This window comes from Oenanthe melanoleuca, chromosome 3 (assembly GCF_029582105.1).
Source record: "Oenanthe melanoleuca isolate GR-GAL-2019-014 chromosome 3, OMel1.0, whole genome shotgun sequence".
NCBI lineage: Eukaryota > Metazoa > Chordata > Aves > Passeriformes > Muscicapidae > Oenanthe > Oenanthe melanoleuca.
In genome coordinates, this window is record NC_079336.1 from 15,588,073 (window position 1) to 15,613,773 (window position 25,701).

The following is a 25,701-nucleotide window of genomic DNA, read 5'->3' on the forward strand; positions in this document are numbered from 1 at the left end:
GTTACCAGACATACCGATTCACTTTCTCTGTTCCTCATTTTCTTCAGCCTTTTTGAGAAAAGACACTTAATGGTGCTACCACTATAAGAAGCACCATTAGCAAACAACCAAGCTATTTGAAAATCCATTTTATACTATCACTGCCAGCTCCAGAATTTGCTGACTGCATATGCAGAAAAATTGTAAGCATTTCTGATCCCAGTTGATCAGGAAATACAAAAAAACATTCCTACCACTTTGCAGCAAGCAGCCAGAAGAACAAGTAGAAAACAGACGTGAAAAATAGACATTAACATTATGATCTTTTTGTCTGATCTCTTTCAAGAAGTCAGGGAAAGATTAATTTTATGCTTTGTTTCTGCAAAGCAATATAGAAAAGGATCTTGCCTTATAAAAAGAACTTCTGGCCACAGCCTAAGTTAGACACACTGGAATCATTACACCATTCAAAATGAGTGGTGAGTTAGTTTCTAATTGTTTTCCATTTCCTTTTTGGAACTCAAGATGTAAAAAGGAACACAATGAAAAGAAAGTCTTCTAATCAAACTACAGATCACTAACTCAACTGCAGAACTATTGATACTAATCCACAGGAAACATGGTGCTAAGTATAACAGGTTCCAATTCCCCACTGCATCTCTCCAGGAGAGAAAAGGACTGTGCTCACTGACCAGGATGCAGGACGATCACAGCCATTATTTTTCCCTGAATCAGCACTGGGAGGGCAAATAAGAGTTTTCTGCCAGCCTATGAGAGCATTCTTGTAAATACAGCAGATACACTGAAGCCATTCATACCCACTGTATGACACTGCAGCCAAAACTCATGTTTAAGACAGCAGCTTTGTCCTTTGGCTTAACTGAAAGAAAAGTTGTCAGAAGTTATAAAAAAAACCCCACATGAAATCTGACAAATACTTTGTCAGATCTACTGGAATGTAGTATTGGGGGAAAACAAAACAAAACAAAAAAGTTGCACTTAAAACAAAAAAAGTTAAGCAACTATATAGTCTTTTTCCTCCTACAAATCATTTCCTTAAAATACTGAATTAGGGAAAAAAGAAAACCCACCAATCTGTAAGCATACTTTTACTAGTGTAAAAGTGTAACTTTTAATATTGTGCTTCAAGGACAAAAATCTACAATAACTGCAGACAACAAACACATTATTTGATCTCGCAGCTCCTAGGATATGAATCATGGTGATTCAGATATGAGGGGAAATCAATCCCCTGTTTTACATAAAGGATAGCTTATTCAAAGTAGTTATATCAAATTGAAACACCCATTATTGTAGTATTATTCCAATCACAGATGGTTTCTCCTTTTCATAATACACAGATTGCACAAGAGGATAATGATAATGAGACACTATGGCCAGGGAAAGGGGAGGAGGGGTAAAGAAAGAAAATTTCATCCCAGGGGGAAAGGAGAGTGGTGGGGGAAATCCTGTCTTTTTCAAGACACTCCTATATAAAATGAACTATTTTTCCCTCCTACCACCACTCTTCTCACTTGATCTTGCTTCTCTTGGGTATTTAACAAACTTCATCAGGACACCCTGATACCTCACTGCCAGGAAAAAATAAAGTTTTCTCGTACTGTAAAGTCCCACTGAAGTATAAACTAAGCATTTTTATTAAAAGCAAAAATCTCCCTTCATCGTACTACAACCCCACACACTCTTTTACCTCCACAATTACCCCTTCACCAGCCTCTGAAGCCTGTGAGAGAAGCACACACAGGCAGACAGACCAGCCACCAGAAGTTTAAACTACTGATATAATCTCTCCAGTAGCACTCTGCCCAAGAACATGTAACTTCAGCTTAGCCACTCCTGGGCCAGCACTGATAAGCTAATGTGAAATGAAGCAATCCATTTCCCAATGTAAACAGTTGTTTGGCTACACGGCGAGCAATATAAACAAATGGATCTATTTATAAATCATCGTTTATGGTTGTTGTAGAACATGAATGTTATGTTCCAGGGCAGAAGTGACAGTATTTCCAAGAATACAGCAAAAATTCAAACAGCTGGTATCTTCTTCCACCAGCCGGCCCCGCTGACACTCCCCGTTCCAGGTCTACAGATGCAATAAACACATGATGCAGGGCCTGATCTGTTTAGGAACAGGATACCCTTGGTGCAGCGGCTGGGGGGCACAACCTCATTATGGTACCTATGGGTTCTTGCAACAGCTCAAAAAAAAGTCAACGGTAACATCACCTCAGGGAAGGAAAACGCGAGCCGTGCTCCTACTTCTTCCACCGCTGCCACCCAAGCGCTGCGGTTTCTCCGCAGGCTCCGCTCGCACCGAGCGCACCGGCTGCGGCTGGCACCCCACACACCCCGGCACTCGTTATCGCCCCTCCCCGAAGAATGGCCACTGCACTCCCGGGCACGGGGCTCGCTCGAGACGCTCTCGCACGTTTATGAAGCCCAAGACCCCCAGACGCGGGGCTGCGGTGCCGCTGCCGGCAGCCCCAGCGGGCGCTCCGCCGGCGGCAGCGCTCCCCGCCGTGCCCTCCCCGCAGCCGGGCGCCGCTCCCCACACAGCGCGGGGGCCGCGGGCTCCCGGCGCAGCAGCGGCAGGGACGCCGCGCCGGGGGAACGCCCGAGGGGCACAGCCTGCACGCAAAGGGGTCGTGGGTGCCCCTGCCCCGCACGCTCCGGCGCCGCCTCCCGCTGCCCCCCCGCCCCGGGAGGCGCCCCCGCTCCCCGCCGCGGGCGCCTTACCGTGCGCTCCGCTGCAGCCCCTGCCGGCGCGGGGCGGTGCGCGGCGCGTCCCGCGCTATCCCGCGGAGCCGCGGCAGGACGCCGCCGCCCCAGCCATGGTCTCCACCCCCCGCGGAGCCGGAGTGTGCGCGGCGGGCGCCGCTCCCGGTCTTTTCTCCGGCGGGGGAGGAGGAGGGTGGGGTGAGGGCGGGCGGGGGCGGGCGCGGCGGGCGGGCGCCATTAACGGCCGCGCTCGCGCCGCCGCCCACTTTGAAGCGGCCGCGCCGCGCCAGGCACAGCGGCGCCCCCTGGCGGCGGCGGGAGCGGCTCCCGGCCGCGGGGATCCCGGGATTTCCCGCTTGGCAGCGCCGCCCGCCCGGCGAGCCGAGCCCAGCCGAGCCCAGCCGAACCCAGCCGAACCCAGCCGAACCCAGCCGAACCGAGCCGAGCCCAGCCGAACCGCCGGTTTCACCGAGGGGCGCCTCATCTGCTTGAGTCAATAGCGTGATGGGCCGGGCCCAGCAGGTCCGTCAGCGGCAGAGAGAACACGGGAATGGCTGTGCAGAGGAGGCGGCGGTTTGTCCTGCCTGCCGGGGAAGGAAGGAGAGGAAGGCACCGTGGCGGGCACGGCTGTTCTGCGGGAGCTGTCGGAGCTTCCCTGTTGTTGGTGCCTGTGCGGAGGCAGAGGCAGGGCAGGAGCCGCACTGAGCGGGCTGTGCCAGGCGAACGGGAGCTGCCGTGTGCCGCAATCACCGGCGCTGCTCGGCCCCGCTGGGGTGGCACACACAGCACAGCATCCCCGGGGTGACACACACAGCACAGCATCCCTGGGGTGACACACACAGCACAGCATCCCAGGGGTGACACACACAGCACAGCACCCACCACGGGGTGACACACACAGCACAGCACAGCCATCCCGGGGTGACACAAACAGCACAGCCATCCCGAGGTGACACACACAGCACAGCACAGCCATCCCGGGGTGACACACACAGCACAGCATCCCCGGGGTGACACACACACACAGCAATCCCGGGGTGACACACACAGCACAGCACAGCCATCCCGGGGTGGCACACAGAGCACAGCTCAGCATCCCCGGGGTGGCACACACAGCACAGCATCCCAGGGGTGACACACACAGCACAGCATCCCCGGGGTGACACACACAGCACAGCATCCACCCCAGGGGTGACACACACAGCACAGCATCGCCCGGGTGACACACACAGCACAGCAACCCCGGGGTGACACACACAGCACAGCATCCCAGGGGTGGCACACACAGCACAGCACAGCCATCCCGGGGTGACACACACAGCACAGCCACCCCGGGGTGACATACACAGCACAGCACCCACCACGGGGTGACACACACAGCACAGCCACCGTTGGGTGACACACAGCACAGCCACCCCGGGGTGACACACACAGCACAGCCATCCCGGGGTGTCACACACAGCACAGCACAGCATCCCCGGGGTGACACACACAGCACAGCCATCCCGGGGTGACACACACAGCACAGCCATCCCGGGGTGTCACACACAGCACAGCACAGCATCCCCGGGGTGGCACACACAGCACAGCACAGCCATCCCGAGGTGACACACACACACACAGCACAGCCATCCCGAGGTGACACACAGAGAGCAGCACAGCCGCCCCGGGATGTCACACGCACCTCACTGTGGCCCTGCTGCTGGGCACGGTCACACCACCGCAATGTGCGGGAGGATGGCAAAGGGGGGTAAAAAGCTAAGCATCCTCTCACACACAGCCAAATACTGTGAAAAGCTCAATTTGCGGCTGCCTAGTACAAGAGTTTACACCGAGCCTGAAGATGGAAGATGATATTGAGAAGCTGCTTGTCTTCATTCTCCTAAATAGACTGTCTTTTCTCTCTTATTTACCATAACAGAAGATCATCTTATTTTTGTCCTCGGATATTTATGGATAGCTGTGCTTTTCGTGTCGGCTGTCATCCGAACAGCACAAGGTATTTGAGCTGTCTTCTCCCAGCACAGACCAGTCCACTCAGGCTTTTAACAAGTGCCTTTCATCACAAGGAGAATCACCATCATCGTTCTGCATTTCGGCCTAGATGCTGCCCTTGGCACTGTGTAAGCAGCCCCCTCCCCTGCTAAATGCAGACTAAATGCATCCACAATTACAGATCTCTTGTGAATGCAGCCACCCATTCTGCTAGTATAAAGCTTATATTACAGAAAAAAAAAAAAATGCAGACAAACTTAGGAAAATATAAACATTTATTGAAAGGTGCAACAAGCTCATGAAATACTTAGAACTAATTATTTGACACTCTTACTCCAAAATTCATAATTTGTAACATTCAAATATATCAGCATCCATCACACTGAAAAAGATGGCATCCAAAAGTGCATCTTAAGTGACAATTTTACTCATTACCCAAGGTATAGTCACAATTTCATTGGAAGTCATCCTCCCAAACATTCATTCTTTACATTTTTTTACACATAGAAGCAATTGTATAATGTTAGTAGAACGCAGTGTGAATTCCTTCCCAATTCAGCATCTTTAGCAAGTGCTTAGCTGCAATGCTATATTATACACCAAGATACAATTAAGCATATCTGTGCTTATAAGACTTAAATTTAATCCTGACTTTTCAGGATCACAACATACCTGTAATCACTAAGCCTGGGAGTAACTCTGTTGAATTCAGTTTTATTTTTCTAGTTCCATACTGAAAGGTAGCCCTTACTATATAATGAAAGCTGAAGTCCACTATTGTCCAATATGAACTGTGTTCATATATATTTTTTATAAGCTAGATTAATCAACTATAGCAAAATTTTTGTTGTTTTACACAACAATAAATTTTGCATACAAAAATACCAATAGCTGTTCATCAACTTAAATGGCTCTCAAACTGTAATGTGAGATTCTTCATTTCCAATGTACACAACTCATATTTCCCTTGAAAAAGAGTATCACACAGAGAAGAATTTTTTTTTCTAATTATGTATGGTAACAAGAGGTGATATGAAATCTCTAACATTTTAAGAAGAACATAGAACCATCTAACAAAAGCCATCTTAAATGTCTGTGCATTATTTACTGAATTTTGATATTTTCAGCTGCTTCTTGTTTCTCCTGCAGCTTCCTCTGTAGGCACAGAGGAAGCAAAAGAATAGCCATTTACAGGGTAAAATGCAAAGCAAAGAATGACAGGATTTCTGGATCTGAATGGGAGTTTGTGTACCTCATATCTGTGTGCTGTGCTACAGCTGGCATTGTCTGCAGGAGCTGCAGGGTAGAAGATTTTTTGGTACATTATTGCACTAAATCTTTCCCCATGCTGGGACTGAGCCAGCAGCAAAGAAAATGCTTCTTTTCTATCAGTGTGGTGCAGGTACTGAGGAGGAGACTAGATTTAATATTTGAGCAGGGGAAGTCAAACCCCAATTACATAAATTTGCACTGCCCATAGAGCCAGGGAGAACTCCAGCCAAGGTCAGTGAAATAGCTGCCAAAAGACTGTGGGGTTACTCTGTGTGGGCCACATTTTAAATGTCACTTAGTGTTAACACAAGAAAAAAAAACTTAAATGTCACTGTCTAGGAAGTGTTGTGATTGCAAAATGCAAAATACAAAGGGACAAAAGAGCACCACTGAGTATATTTACAGTTAGGACAGTAAAAATAGAAACTGAAGGAATTATAAATGGAAACATTTTCACAGTGTATTCAGAGGAGCACTTTCCTTTACACAGAAGTAACAGCTCCTACTTAAGCATTTCCCCCGTTCAACTGAAGATGCACTACATGAATGCAAAACATTTCTTTCACAAACTTCTTTCTTAAAAAAAATCAACTAGCATTTCCAAAAAAATGGAAGAATGTGTCATTTTCTCAATGTGGCTCATTTAATGCATGCTGGCTCCCAACTGCTGCAAATATTTAAATGTGTGAGACAGTCCAGAGATGGAGTTCAGTGGACAGGATGAATGAGTAGTGCCCTCTCCTTTCTGCTCTGTGCAATGCCTGTCCCCGTGCCCTTCAGACAGAGGGAGGATGGGACTAGTTAAATTTGAAAACCTGTAATTATAAAGCTGTAACAATTGCCAGAAAACCAAGAATGAGGGCAGTATATTAGATTATTTTAAAATATTTTATTATTATTAAATTTTGGGGATTTTTAATTTTTTATTTTTTTTTATTTTATATTGATGCTGCCTGCTCTTAAAATCAAAGGTAGTTCTCACAAAACCAGATTAGTTTCATTTAATATCTGCAGGTTTGTAACCAGCAAGCAAATTAGTTACTGACACAAGCAACCTTTAAAACAAGGTTGCTTGATATATGAACTTTGCTGTTTGTAGTTCCATGGCTTAGCCAAATAACAAGCTAGTAAGCAACAGAAGATATATGTTAGGTTGTTCTACATGGTATTAATTAGTTTGAGAAGGACTCTTCATCAGAACTGTATGCCCATGGTTCAACAGTAATTTAAAATAATAAATCAATATTTGCAGATGAAAGGAAAATGGAAATATTAATAAAATGAAAACTGTTTCACTGTAAATATTTGTTAGAACTAAAGACATTGCCAGTGTGAAATATGATGTTGTTTATCATTAGGTGAAATGTACTTCTAGGTTTTAGGGTGAACAAGTACAATATTTTTTCATGACTAAAAATATGTTCTTACAGAAAATTACACCCCCCAACATTTTTGCAAATATCATGTATGTATACAGAGGAGAGGGATAACATGCTGTTACAATTAAGTCTTAAAGAATAAAAATTGCCAATTTTTTCACCTTGATTTCCTTTTAAATACATTATTACTTAATGATCCCTAGGTTCTGACCCTCTGTTACCCCTGAAAAAAGCAGAAGATGCTTCCAGGGAATCTGGCCCTCCAGTGATCTATCCAGGAACTGCAATTCATCTTTCCCTGAGAAACAGGCAGAATGCATTTCCTGATAAGTATTTTGACTTTTCCATCATTACAGCTGTTTAGAATGATTTAGACTTTGAGGTGTTTTTTGGCTTCTTATCTGGCATGCACACTCATGTAGTATTTTATAAAATAGTTTGCCTTAAAGTTCTTGGTGCAACAGACTAGAAAGTTAATTTCAGAGATCTGTTCATGTGAAAGCTCTGAAAGTATTTGGTCATGCTCACGAAAATAATAGACAATGTAATCTGCATTTATAAAACATGTAACATATTAACATATATAATTATAATTGAATACCAAGTGTAGTTAAAAGCATTAGATACAAGTATACACTCACCTATAAGTATACACCTATTTTACAGAATACCCTAACTCAGTATATTGAGTCACCAGTCCAGTTTCATATCAGCTTTACTCCACACATACTTTCCTCCTCTTCTTAGGAACATCTTCTCATCAAATCCACTGAATTTTATAGCTTCTTCTACACCAACATCCAGGATGGACTTGGAAGGTTCTTTCCGTCCATTTCTACAGTTTAGAAAACGCATCTGGAATGCAAGATAGATAAGATAAGATGTTAGAAAGTCAATTTGCAAAAGCTTAACTTTTCTACAGACTTAAGCAAGTTGCACTGCAATTCCATAAGAGCCTAAGTGCATGAAGAGGTTCACTCTAATTAGTCCTTAGAAGGCTCAGAAACTAATGGTTGGAAATGTGACAGGAGCAGGAAAAAAGCAATATCATAATTTCTGAATATTAAACATTGGCTCTTCAGTTACATATAAACTAAGTGGACACTGATACTTTACTTTTCAGTTCTGTATTTTTATACTAAAGAAAAAAAAAAGCAAAGATGTCCTGCAAAAATCTACACTTTAAGATTTGTGATGCAAGGATTATGCATGCAAGCTGATGGCAACTTCTACTTAGGTCACACTGTATTGTAGTTCACAATGTGTCTGATGAGAATAAAGCACATCTGTTCCTTGTACTACATGGTAAAATAGTTTTATAGAATGCAGAGTAAACTAACTGGTTATCACTGTTGTATACATACATATATTAGCATACAAATACCATGTATCAAAAAAAGACTTACATATTCATCCAGAATGAGGTATGAATCCCTCATCTGTAATAGATCAAAAGAAAAAACCTAAATTAATGTACAAATCAAAATTCCATTCTACTGAAAAATTATAACAAAGAAACAACTAATCATTCAAAGTCTGATACAAATCTTTGAAACTGTTGCTGTATCACCACTATTTCAGTGAGCTTGGATGAAATTTATAGAAAAAAATGGCAGAATTACTAGAATAACTTTATGTATGAATAAACTAGTAATTCCTGGAATATGACCTCTCCAGTGGTCTAATTGAAATGTGAGTGCCCAACTGGACAAAAGCGTTTTTAATAATATCCAAGTTTTCTATTAACTTCTACACCAGAAGGACTTCCCTAACGTTGAGTCTTCTAACTGTCCTCTATTTACGGTCTGTAGGCATTTACAAAATGGCCTGAGCTCCCCTCTTGGGCACCAAAGCCCTTTAGTGTGGTTAATGTAAGCTGGATGCAGCTGGTCAGGGTAACTGACGGGCTCTGCAGGAGCACAAGGAGTCTTCTCCTGAATAAAGAGCCCCAGTGTGCAATCCAAAGGAGTTCAGACAGAAAATGTTAAAAATACAATCTTATTGTGAGAGGGATTACCCAAAGATACTATTAGTTGGTATTGGTACTGTTCCTCAGTACCCAGTATGATGCTGGTTGGGATGCTGCCTTATTCATGTAGCTTGATGAGTGGCATAATGTGACTTCACAGTCTCTCTATTAGGAAACTATACTTAGACTATAAAGTATGTTTACATTAACTTTAACCCTTTTTAGGATCTTGTGCCCAAAATCCTGTCTACAGGACTGGGTCAATGGGTTTTTACTCTACTGCTAATAACTTTGTTGTCAATAAAAAGCCTTAAAAAAATTAAAAATCTTGGCTTCCACCATAACAAAACCTGTTGCTGATAAAGTTGTACTGCACATGTTCTAAGCCACTATTAATAGGGAAAGTATTAATTGCCATGAAAGTTTCTTGTTCCTTTCAAATATTCTAGTGTTACTTAAAAATGAAGTTACGAAAGGACAGTTTAATTTTTACCTTCTGATTAGATTCAGGTACCAAACAGGAGACACCTTTGTGACGATCCAGGAATCGATCAAAATCTTCATCACTGATAACAAATTTTTCTGCTTCTCTTAGAGCATCCTCACCACTGTTCTCCCCTTCAATAAGCAGGCACTGGAATACCTGAACAAAGAAAGCACCTGGTTAAGACTTTATGTTTTCACTTGTCTTGAGGATAAGAGACATCAGTCTCAGTAGCAACGTCTAATTTTTCTGTCAGTAGAACCAAAATGACACAACTTGTGATAACTGAATACTTCACAAAGGGAATGGTACAGATTTATTTTTTGTAAATTAATATTACAGAGTTCAAAATGTTATAATTGATGATTTTCCTTACTATCTGAGATTTCACTTACAGTGTTTTTTGGGGGTTGTGTTTTTTTTGAGTGATTCTTTGTGTATAACAATATCCATGAGACAAAAAAAGATAAATTATTCCACAAGTTCTCCCATATTTATTTCACATTATTTCTACCCATTTTAAGACTTATTTCTAGTAAAAAAAATCATAATATATATACACTAATACTCTTTAGGAGAAAATTAATATATACTCATATCTTGCTAACAATATATTGACTTTAATGTATCATTGTCCAGTAATTTTTACCCTAATTTTCTCTACACCATAACATATTTTCATATATTAAAGCCTTTCTGTGCAAATTTTAATATGCTAAAACAACCTAGATCAACACATACTAAAATAGTAATTTTCTGTACATAACACAACCAAAAAAAGATTATTGACCTACTGAGCTCCATTTAAGCACAGAATGAGATAGAACCTATATCAGCACTCTGCAACATTGACAAGAAGGCTCCTAACCCCAACCCAAGCTGGAGCTGGAGGTAAGACTCAGGACAACAGAAGTTCAGACAGCTCCAGGACTTCAATTCATTTTTACTTTTCTTTGAACAGGAAACATGTGGTATATACTACTTTCTTACCTTCCAGCGCACAGGGTTGAGTGCCTTGATCTGCTCATTCATATCTTCCTCAACATTAAATCTGTTGATGACTGAATTTATTTTAAAAGCAACAGCATACTCTCGGCACCACTGTCTCAGTTTATGCAGATTTTCCACATGGTTCTTCTTTCCCTGACGACGGCCAATTAAAATGTTGACATCCTCATCAAAACTATCACATGAAATTGCCAGAATATCTAAATATTCACCTGAAAACAAGTTTTAAAAATTGATTAATATCCAGCTAAAAGCTGTCAGGTCTCTGCTCACTTTCACTTCCTTGTCATCCATCACAAATGCCATGTAAATGCAGTTCTGTCGAGTCATCCCATCAACCACAAAAGCCACATCAAGACCAGCACCAAAACACGTGGTTTGTGTGTGTGTGTCCCCATCATTATGGAGGCAGGTGGAACTATTGTTTTATTACATCATTATACCAAAAAGTTTTTGTGGTATAATGCCCATGTTTACAACAGATAACCAACAGTGTTTCACTGGTGTTTACATTTGGTTTGCATTTGCTATAAATGAGCCACTAAGAACGCATCTCCCACTTGCCCCCAAGCCCATCCCTGGGTGAGGCTGCCCCGGGAGGCTCCCAGCCCTGCCAGGGCAGCTGTGCCCAGCGGTGGCTCCTTACCGTACTGCTCGAACCACTGCTTTCTGATCCGGCTGCCATTGCTGACAATGCTGACGCTGGGGAGCTCCAACTCCTGCTTGCAAAACTGGACCAGTTTGCCCACAAATTCGCCTCTGTCCTGAAGGAACGGTTCTCCTCCCGAGAAATTGATCTTCTCCATTCCTAGGGAAGGGTCAAAGAAAGATGCTATGAAGCTCTGCTGCCCATCGCCTGCTCCTGCTCAGTGTTATCAACGCCCCACGGCAGCGGGACAAGGGACATCCCCGGGGGAACTTTTTCCACTTGGTCCTGCGGGGTGCCCCTTCTTCTGTTCCCTCCGGCCCCACCTGCCCTGGACTCACCTGCTTCCTTGAGCATGGCCAGCCCCCGCTTGGCCTCCTCCAGGGGCAGCACGAAGGAGGTCTTGGCCGTGTGGAAGCAGAAGCCGCACTTGTAGTTGCATTGCCGGGTGAAGTGGTAATTGACGCTGGTGGGCGTCGGCAGCGCATCGTCCCATTCCTGCTCCCGCCGCGGCCGGGGGGCCGAGTCCCGCCAGCCGGGCAGGGACAGGGACAGGGACAGGGACAGGGGAGCCAGGCTCCAGCACAGCGCGCCCAGGCGCCCTCGCAGCGCCGCCAGCACCGCCCGCCCGACGGACAGCAGCCGGGCCAGCAGGGCCAGCTGCATGGCTCGGCTCGGCTCGGCTCGGCTCGGACCCGGTGGGATACGCTGCGGTTTTGGTCCCGCCTGGACTCGGTTTAGCTGGGCTCGGTTCAGTTCAATCCGACCCGGCGGGATGCGCTGCTGTTTTGGTCCTGCCTGGAGATGGTTCTACCGGACTTGGTTCGGCTGGTCTCGGTTCAGCTCAATCCGACCCGGCTCGGCTCGGCTCGGCTCGGCTCGCAGGCTGCCCAGAGCTGTCCGGCGCTCCGCAGTTAAATGCGCGGGGCGCGCCTTCCCTCGCCGCCCGTCCCGCCCCGCCGCGCCGCGGGGAACCGCTCGGTTTCGTTTTCCCTTCTGCCAGAAGCGAAACTTGGCACCGAGACGCGATGTTTTCCTCCTCCCGCCCCGCCCTACCCGTGACCCCAGTGTCCCCACGCCCCACAGCCGCTTCTCGGCCAAGGCCACGGCAGAACCCGACTGCCGGGGCTGGGAGCAGGTCTGAGCACCTCGGGCTTTGAGGGGTCCGGCACCTGCGACCCCTTTTGGCTCGAGGTCTCAGTGACTTTGGGTCTTGTTGTTAAACTCGTGAATCAGGGGGAAAACTGAGCTTGTATAACTGCACTGCACCTTTGTCAAGCATTCAAGAGCTCCTGTAAATTTAAACAGTTTTGCATGGAAGGGCAACCCAAGTCAGGAGCCTGATGACTTCAGATACACGAAAAGAAAATAACTGCATGTTCTTTGATTCTTGCTCTCCAATAATGCTCCTCAAGCAAAGCTACTGCACCAAGTTGGGCACATGATTAGGCTTAACAGCAGCAACAACTGGGAGCCTGAGGTGAGACATTGGTGGCTGCCCACTCATGCTGACACCAGGAGAAGCCAGGACCGAGCTGCCAATTTCCATGTTCCTCAATTCCTTGGTGGTGCAACATGTATTGCTGGAGAAGGAGCTCCTCCATCATAACACTGGTTTCTATCTTCAGTCTTCCAGATACACCAGCAAGTTTGTCACAAATTTATATTTTTTATCACTATGTCTTCAGTCAGCCTGTTCTTACTCTTGCATGACCATTGAATGTTGCCACTGCCAAGGCACAGAGTCATACTCAAATCTTGACACCTTCCAATTGCATCATGTTCATGGTCACTTCCACTGACCAGTCAGAACTGCTGATGTAGCCAAGCAGTCTTGCCCTCACGTTCCCTTCTTTTCATTTCCCTTTTTTTCCTTCGAAAAAAAGGGGTAGAACTATCTTCATCCTGTGCAATTTTCATGGGAAACAAAAACCTGCTTGTGAATAAGAAGTCTTAATTAGTCCTGTCATTGGCTATCATCACATTCCTGTCATCCTTCCTTCACTTTCCTGGAGGTGATCTACTGGCTGAATAATGTCTGGAGCAGCAAAGACCAGTTTGAACAGTTTTTATTGTTTGAACAGTTTTTATTGTCTCTATCAGCTGTTTCTTGCTGGAGCAGGTTCATATTAGTAAGGCAGGGTAGGAGACTTCTTGCTGTGTCTGGCTCCATTAATGCCACCTCACAAGAGTGTTGCTGCAGCATGGTGGGAAACATCTCACTTCTGAGGCTTTCCAAAATGGTCTTAGAGGCTGTCAGCAGAGATTATGACTTGAAAATATAATTGGAAAGGGAGGTGGACAAGACAGTGCAAATTTAAACTGAAATCTGACATTGGAGTTGCTAATTGGTAGCTTCAATGATTCTATTAATTTGGAGAATTCTGATATGCCCTGTTTCCTCCTCACTCCATACATGCCTTCTGTTGCATGGTGGGAACCCTATTGCATTTTTTATCTTCTCTGGCCCCAATTCAAATTCCTTTCTGTCCTCGTTCATGTCAGGTTAAGCCAATTCATGTACAGGGACTACAGCCTTTTTTTGAGGTGGAAGGCTCATTACTAGCCCTGAGCTTGTTGCCTAGTACCTCAGCTGGCTTGAAAAATTAGGTTCAAAATATTTAATTTCCAAAGTCAGAAAAGAATCCTTGATGATTACCAATTTCTCTCAACACAGGACTTACATCTGATACCCAAACACTCCAAAAACGTGTCAGAAAAACATTGCTCAATGAATCAGAAAACTAAAACATCAACATTTTTGGACTGTTTTTCTTTGAAAACACAGATCTCTTTTTCAAGGAACAAAATGTGCAGAGAACTTTGCACCCAAGGGTGCTGTTCTTTGTAATTCTATCAGTGCTTTCTTAGAAAATGGCAATTATAGTTCTTTTTTTACTTTTTGCCTCAACTAAGTATGTTTTCAGATGACACTCTCTGCATTACTATAAAGCCTCACAAAGTAAACCCAGACCAGGATGTGCCCCCTACATATGTAAGAGTCCCAGCAGCATCAAGAAAGGTATTAATGTTTTACATCCCAAACTGTCTTAGCTCACAGGCTCTATGGTGAGGCCTCCAAGAAAACACAAATGTGCATTTTTGTACACAAGCTTTGACTCTACAAGAAATATTGCAAGCAAGAACTGTAATGAAATTTTCTGTCCTGATGCCTTCTGGAAGAATCTCAGAAAAGCAAGCATAAATGTTCTTTGAAAATTGTAGGACGTGTGTTTCCTTCCTCTAGCTTCCTACAGAAGACATTTTACAGTGGCATGATGGAGTCCCAGTAATAAAAATGTTTCTGTCCTCCAAATCTATATCTAAAACCCCTTTAAATATTAATATAATTTCCCAAAAAATATTGAATAATGTTTTTAATGGTGCACTAGATAATAAATAAGAACACAACTAGCATGGAAGAATCCAAATGCATAAACATAGATAATGCTTTTGTGCCTAGTTGCTAAGAAAGCAAAACTTTTAAAACAGCTATGTACTATTTGTCTAATTAATGTAATTCTATATTTTAAATAAATACACTGCTTTCCACAGAGTGGCTATTTGGCAGTTCCAGTCAAATAATATCTTTCTGGGCAAACCAAACTACTGATACAAAGCAGTAACACCAAAGAGTTTAAAGGAGGAGTCCTATCACATCACCTGGAAGGACCAGAAATGGTCCAAGGACAACCAGGCAAATCATCCAAATCATGCAAGTTATGCAATGGCAGATGCAATTTTAGCATTTGATAAATTTATTGCTTCTTGCTCTTGTCTCAGCTGGAAATTATCTCTTTCTCATTGCATCTGCAGCACTATGAATGCAGATCTGTCAAGGACTCTGTACTTAGAGTGACTCAGCTCTCCTTGGGATGCAGAAATCCGAGGGGAATACCAAACAGAAAGCTTAAACCCACATGCAATTAAGTTATCAAAGACACATGAAACACAAAATATAAATACAGATACAGATTAGGCACATTTAAAAGTCCACCATGTGGGCACTTAATACACTTAATAGTGTATATGTGATTTCCCACTCAGGAAGTATTTAAAAATACGGTTTCTATGATCTAGGAAAAAATCATAGAATTGTAGAATGATAGAATACCAAGTTGGGAGGGACCTCAAGGATCATGAGATCCTTTCTTGACAAAAGTATGTTGAGAGAAGAATCCTTCTGAGTCCTTTCCGTAGCTTTCCCCAAACATCTGGCTGTGGCCACTGTCAGGGGCAAAAGAGGAATCTCTCTTGGCCTGACACTATACTGTCTTCCCTGTTCTCATGGTCTTATCCCCAAATCTTTTTCTTTATTCAAGAGCCCTTTACTGATATTCTTTAAAGTCTATTCTGCATTAAAAGAGCAGTTTTATATGAGTGTATTCCATCTACCTACACCCTTTATGGGCCTTTGACTTAAGTTTTTCTTGCCTGTAGATCAGACAGCTGTTTACAGGACTGTACACTTTTATTTTATATTTTTATATTTTTTATTTTTATATATTTTTAAATTACAGGATAATCAATTTCCAGTTGGTTCTTATTTTGTTGTTGTTGTTTTTGTTTTTGTTGTTGTTGTTTTCTCTTTTTCCACTTTGTGTGGATCAAAATTTTTTGAATATTCATGTGGCCTCTTGCTGTCTCTGTATTTCATCCCTATGGCTCTGTGTAAGCACAGTGGACACTCAAAGATGTGAAAATGCTTCTGAACAGTGCTTTGTACATAATTGGCACATTTGTTCTTCAACATTGCTTCATATTATACACGGGACAAAATTATAAAGGTCTTTGTAAAGAGGCTGAAAAATGCTTACCATAGGTTAATTTCAAAACTGAGTCATAATCTCTCCACTGATTTTAAATGCAACAAAACATATTGGGCATAACAGACAACTCTCTTTTCCTATGTATTTACTTGAATCCTGCAAGAGGGCACTTTTAAGTAATTAGGCAGGAGAAAAGGCATCACATGCCTGTTATGAATAAGCATGTTATAAATGAAGAAACCACCACCAGCTTGGCTCAGGAATTGTAACAAGGTTATATCAAGGCATCGAGACGGGAAAAATGAAAATGAAAGTAAGTGCTTTCCATTTGTTCAGCAGGTAGGTGACAGGCAACAGTAGCACCGGGGGAAAACAAAACAAACAGGACGGAAGCCAAGAGGTCAGTGAGGGAAATGGCCAGCTTTACAAGTGCTTTTGAAACGAAACTTGGCTGCAAGTCAGTTGGACCTCAAGCAAACAAATTAACAGAAAAGTGGCAGATCAGTTTCAGTATAGATAAATGTGAGTCAGTGCAGATCCAAAAGAGTCATTGAAACCTTGTGTACCTGATGCTGAGCTCAGCAGTGGCACTTGTGCTCAGGAAGGAGATCTTAGTCACTGCTGCTTCTCCGCTGAAATCAATGGCTCTGTGGGGGGCAGCAGAGAAAAAAGTCAATTTAGAGCTTACTGTCACCCAGAAACAAGGTAGATTACATTACTCTGCTGGTCTGTGAAACTTTGGTAAGTGTAACCAAACCCTGACTAGTGGTCCAGTTCAGATCTCCACATCGTGGCCACACCTTAGAGTTAAAGAAGTTATCCTTGTTTCTAAATGATTGAGGGGATGAATCAGCTGCCTTACCAAGGGATAGAGGCCATAATTTTTGACATGAAAAAGCTGAAGGGGAAATCAGAGTGACCTTTAAAAAATCTTGCAGGTAATAAATAAACGGAATGTTGAACCAGAATCACCAAAATCAGTAATATTATTAAAACGGACACTTGTTGAAATAAGTAGGATGTGAGTTTAAAACTTACAAAATTTTTATGCAACAGTAGCGTTGCTGGAATTGGAGACCATAGGGGTTTGTGGAGGTAGATTGTAAAACAGAGTGAAAAAGAGATTTAGGCAACTCCATGAGCAAGGATCCACAGCAGGTGCTGAAAGGGAAAGATGAGGATTGCTGTTTAACATTCCTGATTCGGTGGCTGTGGAGGCTGGAGGAGCACAAGGACTTGGAGATGGGACTGTGGATAAGCCAGGCATATGAACAGCATGTCCTTCTGCCAGAGGAAATATTGGCTGAGCCCCTACTCTTGATCGGTGCATGTTATTATGTTCTTAAAACTATCTATTTGCTTCCTGTATAATGAACAATATTTTACCCTGTGTTTTCTGGGATCCATACCCAAATGCCATAGGCATATGTTTAAGTAATGTGGAATAGTGCTGTAGTTCTCAGTAGTGAAACAGCCTTAAAAAGAACCAAATGAATTTTGGTACATGATGCTGAGACTGTATTGAAGAGCTTCCAAGGCAATGTTCCCAGTTTTGGTTCTGGCCCAGCCTTCCATCATGTCCTTCGGGATGGGCAGCTTCCAACTAGTACAGGGGATTTGCAACTGGTACTGCCCACCAGCTGCTCCCCTCTCCCTGCAGTTACACAAAGTAAAAGGTATTTGTGCAGGTGTTTGAGATGACCAGAGGAGGACAAGTTTCCAAGGAATTTCTTGTAGAGTATATTAGTTCAGAAAACACATCAGAAGTTTAACTTCATATCTCTAAGTGGCAGTTCTCCAACTACTGAAAAGGAGGAGAAGTTTTCTACAGAGATGCAGGTTCTCCAACATTTTAAGTTACATCTTCTGAAAACTCAAAAACTACATTTTGGGCAATCAGTACTCACAGCAGCTGCCACAAGACTAAGTCAGTGCTATTGCTATTTGCATTCCTTCTGGTTCCTACATCTGAGCTGATGAAAGCTGAAATTGGCAGTTGCAAAATTATGAAAACAGACTTCTAAAAGTCCAGTTCACTCCCAAAATTATTTGTTTCTGTTGGTCTTGTCATCAAGGCACCGAATAACCAAATAATATCTGACATCCCAGTGCTGCTTGGGCATTGCAACTCTACCAAGTCGTTCAGTTTGGGTTAGGACTTGTTTGTTTGTTTGTTTGAGCCAGTCCTATGCAGCAGAGTATATTTGCGCTTCTCGTGGGGTTTGTTTGGTTTTTTTTTTTTTTTTTTCTTTTTTTGGAAGATCACCAGGATTCAGCCACGAGTGCCCGTGGGAATGTGACCCTTCCTGCGGGCGGGCGGGCAGAGCGGGTCCCGAGGCCGGCACGGTACAGCCCGTGGTTGCTGGCGCCCGCCCCGCACAGAGCCGCTCCCCGCGGGACCGAGCGCGCTCGGCCCGGCGCCGCAGGGCGAGGCAGAAGGGCGTTCCGAGGAGCTGCTCCCTGCCCCGGGATGGTCCCCGCAGACCGGCGCTTTCCCGGCCGGCCGGGCCAGTTTCGTTTCCCGCTGGCTCCTCCTCCGCCCGCCGCCCTCCGCTCTGCCGCCTCCCTGATCCCGGCTCCCGTCTCTCTGCTCCCTGATCCCGGCTCCCGGCTCCCGGCTCCCGGCTCCAGGCTCCCGGCTCCCGGCTCCCGGCGATGCTGCGGCGCTGTGCCCCGGGCTCACCGGGCTCCCGGCCCGTCCGTGCCCTGCCGACCTCCGCCCGCGCCCTCCGCCAGCGGCTGCGCCAGGTCAGTACCGCGGGAGCGCACCCGGCGTTCGGTACCGCGGGAGCGCACCCGGCGTTCGGTACCGCGGGAGAGCAGCCGGCGTTCGGTACCGCACCCGGCGTTCGGCACCGCGGGAGCGCACCCGGCGTTCGGCACCGCAGCCGGGGTTCGGTACCGCAGGAGCGCACCCGGAGTTCGGTACCGCAGCCGGCGTTCGGTACCGCGGGAGCGCACCCGGCGTTCGGTACCGCGGGAGAGCAGCCGGCGTTCGGTACCGCGGGAGCGCAGCCGGTGTTCGGTACCGCAGCCCCGCGGGCGGATGCCGGGAGGACGAGGGGCAATCCTTTAAATCGAGGGCAGGGCAGATTCCGACCAGATGGAAGAAGTTTTGTGCGATGAGGGTGGTGAAACGCTGGCATAGGTTGCCCAGAAGATGTGATGGATGTCCCATGTCTTGAAACATTCCAGGTCACGATGGACAGGGCTTTAAGAGACCTGATCTAGTTTAGGATGGTCTAGTGAGCTGCGTGGGGGTCTTTAAATATCTTTAAAGGTCCCTTCCGACCCAACGCATTCTGTGATTCTGTGATGTCTCTTTGCAGTGTGCAGAACGCATCCCAGAGGCTGAAGCAGTACTCGACCTGCTGGAGAAATGTCCAGAGCACCAAAAAAAAGGAGGTTTTCCTGTCATAGTTTTTGAGGGGCTGGATGCCACAGGTAAGAGCAACGTGTGATTGAAGAACCACAGATGAGAAATTTGTTGAAAGGAGCAGCTGCTGTTTTTTATTAGGCATAGGCTTTAAAATAAAATAAAAAAAAAATATTGGAAACCTGTGACAGATAAGGAATTAATAATTGTAAGTGCCAATCTGTCTTCTCTTACTTATAAAAGATTAATGTATGCTAATTTACATTCAATGTTTTAATTCCTTACCTATGCAAATGAAAGAATACAGAGTGGAGTACTGAAAATTAAATTTCTTGTGCAGATGATGAAACATACTTTTACGGAGAGTTTTCAAATAAATGAACTAAAATAGTGGTTGTGTGGGAAACTGCCAGCAGCTTGTATAAGACAGAAATATTACTTGCCTTTGACTAGCTTTATTTTCTGACTTGTCAGTTAAAGAGAGCTGGAAATCCCCATAAAAAGAAGAAATTGGATGACCAGCATGGCGACATTCACATAAATTGCAACCTAGAAAAAATTATAAATTAATATATAGGGAAATTGCCATATATATAGAGAGAAATTGTCATGCACTTAATGCATTTAAGGCAGTGAAGACTGAAAGCTGGCTAAAGGAAGGGCTGGAAGGCCCAGAGAGCAGGAAGGAGAGCAATAATTCCTGCAATCAGACTCAGAATCATTTTCCACTGGAAACTTTATGACAAGATGCTCAGGTTGCATATTCCAGTATCAGAAGCTGTGCTCCACATGAACAGAGAGGAGTGTTTTCCAGTTTTGAGAACTCAGGTGTTTGTGGTAAATAATATAACAAGTGTTTCCTTCTGTAAATGGAATGTAGGCAAGACCACGGTGACCCAGGCTGTTAAGGACACCCTGAACGGTGTTCTGCTGAGATCCCCACCAGCTTGCATCAGCCACTGGAGGACTGTATTTGATGATGAGCCAACACCCATTAAAAGAGCATTTTATGCTGCAGGCAACTACATTCTGGCTTCAGAGATAGCAAAAGCATCCACTCAGGCACCTGTGATCATAGACAGGTTTGTGTATTTAAGAAGCTCTCTCTCATATCAGTGCCATCATACAGTTGTTCAGTGTTACAAGCAGTCAGTGATTGTGTTTCTTCAGGGGTTTTGCTTTGGATTTGTTTAGGGTTTTTTCGGAAGCTCTCTGCAGAGAGTCAGATAAATATTATATCTTCTAAAGAGTGAAACTTAAGATAACAGTAAATGAGAGAACATCAATCAGTGTAATACTCATAACAAGCTTTAGGACACATGAAAATTGTTACATCTTCAGTTAGGAATAGTGGAGGCACAGATTGTGTGTCCTGAGCTAAACTAGTATTTTGTGACAAACCAGAGAAGACTGGGGGCTGCTGGTCATGGCTGTCTCTAAGACGTGTCTGAGATATGGGTGGATTGGAATGACTGAGTTTTAGGTATTGTGAATTTAAAGCCAGAAATATGCCTCCCACTTTTTTGGGTTTGTTTGTGCTGTTTCTGGTTTTCACTGTCTAGGCACCTTACAATAGTACTGTCAGTAAAAAAGTCTAAATGTACTTTGAACCCTCTGGCTTATTTCAGTAGGTGTACTGTAACCTCCTGCTCACACACACACACACACACACACACACACACACACACACACACACACGTTGTTTGCATGTGAGTGCTATTTTCAACCAGCCTCAAATCCACTGAAATCTATCAAACACAGTGCCTTGTAGTGGAGAAAATGTTAACTGCAAGTGAAATTAGTAACATTTGTAATGCCTGTGTTCATTCACATGTTTGTAAAGACTGCATGCTCGAAAAGGGGACTCAGAGTAAAGGATTTTGAGATATATTGTAACTCTTCTTTGGCCTGTCTCTATAAATGAGGCTTTCTTTTGATAGGAATATCTGAAGCAGTCTTTACATAATGTTTTAATTAATAGTTCACATTAACTCTGAATAGCAAACTGAGTAATCATTGTTAAGAGATAGGGGGTAGCACAGAACTATTACTTGGATTTCCCTTCAAAGCCATGGTGTCACCTATCTCATCATTATTGACTTGTTGTTATAATGCCAACTGTCTCATGTATTACTGAAGAATTAATGTTCTCTTTAAAATTTCTCTCCCTCCATTTTCTATTTTCCTGACAGATACTGGCACAGCACAGCTGCCTACACAATTGCCACCGAAACAAGTGGGAAAGTCCAGGATCTTCCACCAGCTCAAGATGAGGTGTATCAGTGGCCTGAAGATCTGCTTAAACCTGATCTTGTTCTTCTCCTGACTGTTGACCCTGAGGAACGGGTCCGGAGACTTCAGCGTCGGGGGCTGGAGAAAACCAAGGAGGAGGCTGAGCTGGAAGCCAACAGCTTGTTTCGCCAGAGGTACCCCTGAGTGGGGAGCAGGAGGCTGGAGGAAAGCTTGGCTCCTGTGGGATCAGTAACAAATGTGCCTCTCACATTATTGGGACAAGAATTTCTTTTGTATAAGATTTTGTTTTGGTTTTTTTTTTTTTTTTTTTTTTTTTTTTTTTTTTTTTTGAAAGAATGAATGGCTGTCAGGGAGGGTAAATTCTGTCACTTCTAATTGAAACTGTTTGAAAGATGCAGATGTATAATTATCCTGTAAAGGAGCTTTGAGTTAAAATACTTCTATTTTGCCTTGCTTCTTTTATTTTAGCTTCTTTCTTAGTGAGGTCATGAAGGAGATGGACTTAAAAGTTCCAGGGCTGGGAGGCAAGAAGTTGAAACACAGAGCTTCCCCAGGAAGTTCTGGAATTGAGCTCCAGATTAAGAGAATAAAATTTAAACATTCTCTTGTAGATGTCTTTAGTTGTGCAAAGTGTCTCAGTATAGTCAATACATACAATGGCTTGTTTTGTCAATACAATCAATTCAAAGTGATTCATCTCACCACTTGTTTGGAGCTCAGTGATCTAAACTGAGGTGTTTAAAGCCTTTTGATACGAGTTGTGATGCAGGACCTGTGGACACTTTCTGGGCTAGAAATTGGAAGCTAAATGAGATAGTGCAGAGCATCTCAAGCAGTACTGGGTGCATTAGCTCAAGCAACTGAATGGCACCCTAGGTATCCTGCTTCAGGGTGTGCTGAATTGCTGTCTGGACATTACATTTTACATTTTAATTCTGCATATTCGTGTCAGAAATAGTTATTTTTAGTTATTTATTTATTTAGTTATTTCTACCTGTTGATTATGTCAATCTGAATAGAAGAACATCCTATCAGAATCTTCCTTGATTTGTCTTGTGACTTCTGTCCTGAATGGCATTAAGGGAACATAGAAAATCATATTCACATCCTCATTCACACCCTGAAAGACTAAATGTGGGAGAGTTCTGCATTATGCTTATAGCCTAAGTGAGGAGGTTTTCACCCTGTACTTTATCCTGTTATTCATTTTGTTAGTTGATCAGAAGAAGGGGTTGAATGATATGTCAACCCTGTAATCCAGTGAGTGAAAGCTGAGATCAGTCAATGAGCACAACTACACAATGCAATGCCATTCAGTTCAGAGATGGCTTCATAGAAACTGAAAAAAATTAATTCAGGTGCTAGAAGCAGACTGTCCACTCTACTGCTATATCAGACTGTACAAAGAAAGAAATACTTTATGCCATGCCATGTTAATGTGGCTGGAGCTCTGGGAATCAATGTCAAGGAAACTCTGTGCTTTGAGATTTACATTTTAATAGTTACTAATGGTTTATTGCTCTTTGCAGTAGATTTCATTCTTAGCTTCATATTAGATTTTCTGTCCTCTGTCTCTGCAGTGCAAACACTGTCTTCTGATACTGATGACTAATTTCATTTCATACCTCTGCATTTTGAAGTTTAATGTCTCTTGTTTTGATTTTAGAGTTGAGGAGTCATACAGAAGGATGGTGAATCCTGCATGCCAAGAGGTTGATGCCAGCCCCTCCAAGGAAGAGGTTCTCAAGACTGTTCTACAAGTAATTAAGGAACACTGTGCTTTTTGAAAGCAATTTTGTGTAGTAGCACTTAAAAGATATTTTTTTATTGCCTCACTGGTTTTGGTACCTGAAAATGCACAGTGATGTGTTTTGTCTCACAGAAATACTGAATATTCTGTCAGGTTACCTGTTTTGTGGTTGCTACTGTACTTTTCTGTATAAGGCAAAATGCTGCTCACTTCATTCAGCATTCTTTTTAAGAAACAAACACACTACAGTCATGCACAAAGTACCTCAGAGTGTTCTCTGACACCTGGACATTTTGAGATGCCATCATGTTGCATCTTCATCACCAGGAGAACCTATTCCCAGTCCACTGTGTACCAAAATTTGCTGCACTGCATCAGGAGCATTAGATGCCCAATGAGAGGCTGAAATATCATCAGCACTAAAACAATAAAATGATCATAACATTTAGGAACAGAAAATCCAGTGCCCAGTGTGGGTTGCTTTTTCAAACTGAGGATGAGCAGCTGTTGTTGTGATGGGCATCCTGGAAAAAAATGTGTTGTAAATGAGTGCCAGTAAACACCAAGGGCTCTGGGTAATAAAGTCCAAGCCTGTTCATATATGCAAATGAAATATCAATTATTTTCAGAGGGAAATCAGACAATGCCAGCAAATGAGAAACAGAGACCTGAGGAAAAACTGAAATTAAAAACTCATAAATGATCACTAAAATATTTTTTACAAACCTTTTTATCTATCCTATTAATACTTCTTAATGAGAACTAGTATTCATTTGAGAGAATGCAAAATTAAAAACCACAGAGATTCTGAGAAATGGGAATGATTGCACCTTTTCAGTTAATCTTTTTTTTTTTGTGTAGGTGTTTGAACAGGTTGAATATGAAAGCAGGGTACATCAAGACTTCAGGTCTGCAAAGGTTCATTTTTATGTACATTAGTTTAACTATTGTTACTCCTAAGTGTAAAACTAAATATATGGATAAGCCTTTGCGAGGTCAGAAATAGAGCTGCAGTTCCAGAAAAAAAAAATCTTAAAACATAAATTTGATTTTAAACACTTTTACTTACTTTTCTGTTTTAAGCAAGTGCAATTATCAGTTAATCTGTCCTCTAAATAAAAGTATACTGAGTACTGTAATTCCTATATTGAGTCTGTATATACAAGGTGATAGAAAGAAAAACTTCTAAAACTACATTTTATTCATGCATTCTTTAATGGTTTTGAGTATATTATGAATATAATATATCATTTATATATTCTGTAAGTTTATAAATTCTAGAAATGATTCTGTTTTGTTTGCTATATTATTTGTATTTCAGCTGCCTTGGATTTGCCATACACGTGAATTGGAAATGCAGGCTTGCAGGTGCTCAATTATTTTAGAAATTATAAAGCATTCAGGTATTCAGTCCTGGATAGAGGGAATTCTTATATAAAAGACACTACTGCAGATGAACAAACAGTGTGCAAATATGTGCCTGTCCTAAATATTGTGTAGCCTTAGCTTGTCCAGATAAAAGATCACACAGCCTGAGGAACTCCACTTGCACTTTCTCCATATGCAAACTTGCACATGAAGCCAGACTTTCTGGGTTTTGATGCTGGGTTCTTAGAACTGTAGCTTTATATTTGAAATGGTGCTGATAAAATATATCTGCAAAAGTTGACATCAGACATTATTAATTACATACATGCAGAATATATTCATAGTCTAGTTTTTCTATAACCCAGAGCTACTGATGCAGACTAAGAGAACAGCAAAGCAAGGTAGCCAAAACAAACATTCCCTTTTCTCATATCTGTTAGAATTAAAGGTCTGCAAGTTGCTCTGTGCCACATGCAGAATGTTAATGTGCAGAACCACTCCCATACTTCCCATTTCTGTGGCATTTCTCCCAGATTTTTGTCCACAGTGTCTAAAAAGACTGCACTTTACATTTAGGACAAATCACTGACTCAAAAAAAAAAAAAAAAAAAAAGGCTTAGGTTAGAAGGGATCTTAAGGATCATCTGATTCCAAAATCCCTGCTGTGGGCTGAGATACCACCCACTAGATGAGGTTTCTCAGGGACCCATTAAA

The 25,701-nt window shown here is 43.2% G+C and overlaps 3 protein-coding genes across 5 annotated transcripts in view; 1 reads left to right on the forward strand and 2 right to left on the reverse strand.

Annotated features, from left to right (window-relative positions):
- The window catches only part of RNF144A (ring finger protein 144A), a 61,561-nt gene extending 58,667 nt beyond the window's left edge, over nt 1-2,894 (reverse strand). For both annotated transcript variants that reach the window (XM_056487145.1, XM_056487144.1), the window contains exon 1: nt 2,737-2,894. The gene's annotated coding sequence lies outside the window, so the exon portion shown is untranslated. The remainder of the gene's footprint in view (nt 1-2,736) is intronic.
- RSAD2 (radical S-adenosyl methionine domain containing 2) overlaps nt 1-12,412 on the reverse strand; it is a 206,393-nt gene extending 193,981 nt beyond the window's left edge. Inside the window, exons 1-6 of one of the 2 annotated variants that reach the window (XM_056487143.1) lie at nt 11,813-12,237; nt 11,472-11,633; nt 10,808-11,037; nt 9,827-9,976; nt 8,771-8,803; nt 6,514-8,219 (exon numbers count right to left, since the gene is read on the reverse strand). In XM_056487143.1, the coding sequence (XP_056343118.1) occupies nt 8,055-8,219; nt 8,771-8,803; nt 9,827-9,976; nt 10,808-11,037; nt 11,472-11,633; nt 11,813-12,137 (1,065 nt within the window). In that variant the 5' untranslated portion in view covers nt 12,138-12,237 and the 3' untranslated portion in view covers nt 6,514-8,054. Of the gene's footprint in view, nt 1-6,366; nt 8,220-8,770; nt 8,804-9,826; nt 9,977-10,807; nt 11,038-11,471; nt 11,634-11,812 lie in introns of those variants that run through there. The other variant, XM_056487142.1, reaches the window with a different exon arrangement.
- Nucleotides 12,413-18,650: 6,238 nt separating this feature from the next.
- On the forward strand, nt 18,651-24,758 carry CMPK2 (cytidine/uridine monophosphate kinase 2). The gene is made up of 5 exons (XM_056488520.1): nt 18,651-18,988; nt 19,570-19,684; nt 20,497-20,698; nt 21,809-22,042; nt 23,536-24,758. The coding sequence occupies exons 1-5, from the start codon at nt 18,896-18,898 to the stop codon at nt 23,654-23,656; spliced, it is 765 nt and encodes a 254-aa protein (XP_056344495.1). The 5' UTR covers nt 18,651-18,895; the 3' UTR covers nt 23,657-24,758.
- Nucleotides 24,759-25,701: the final 943 nt, after the last annotated feature.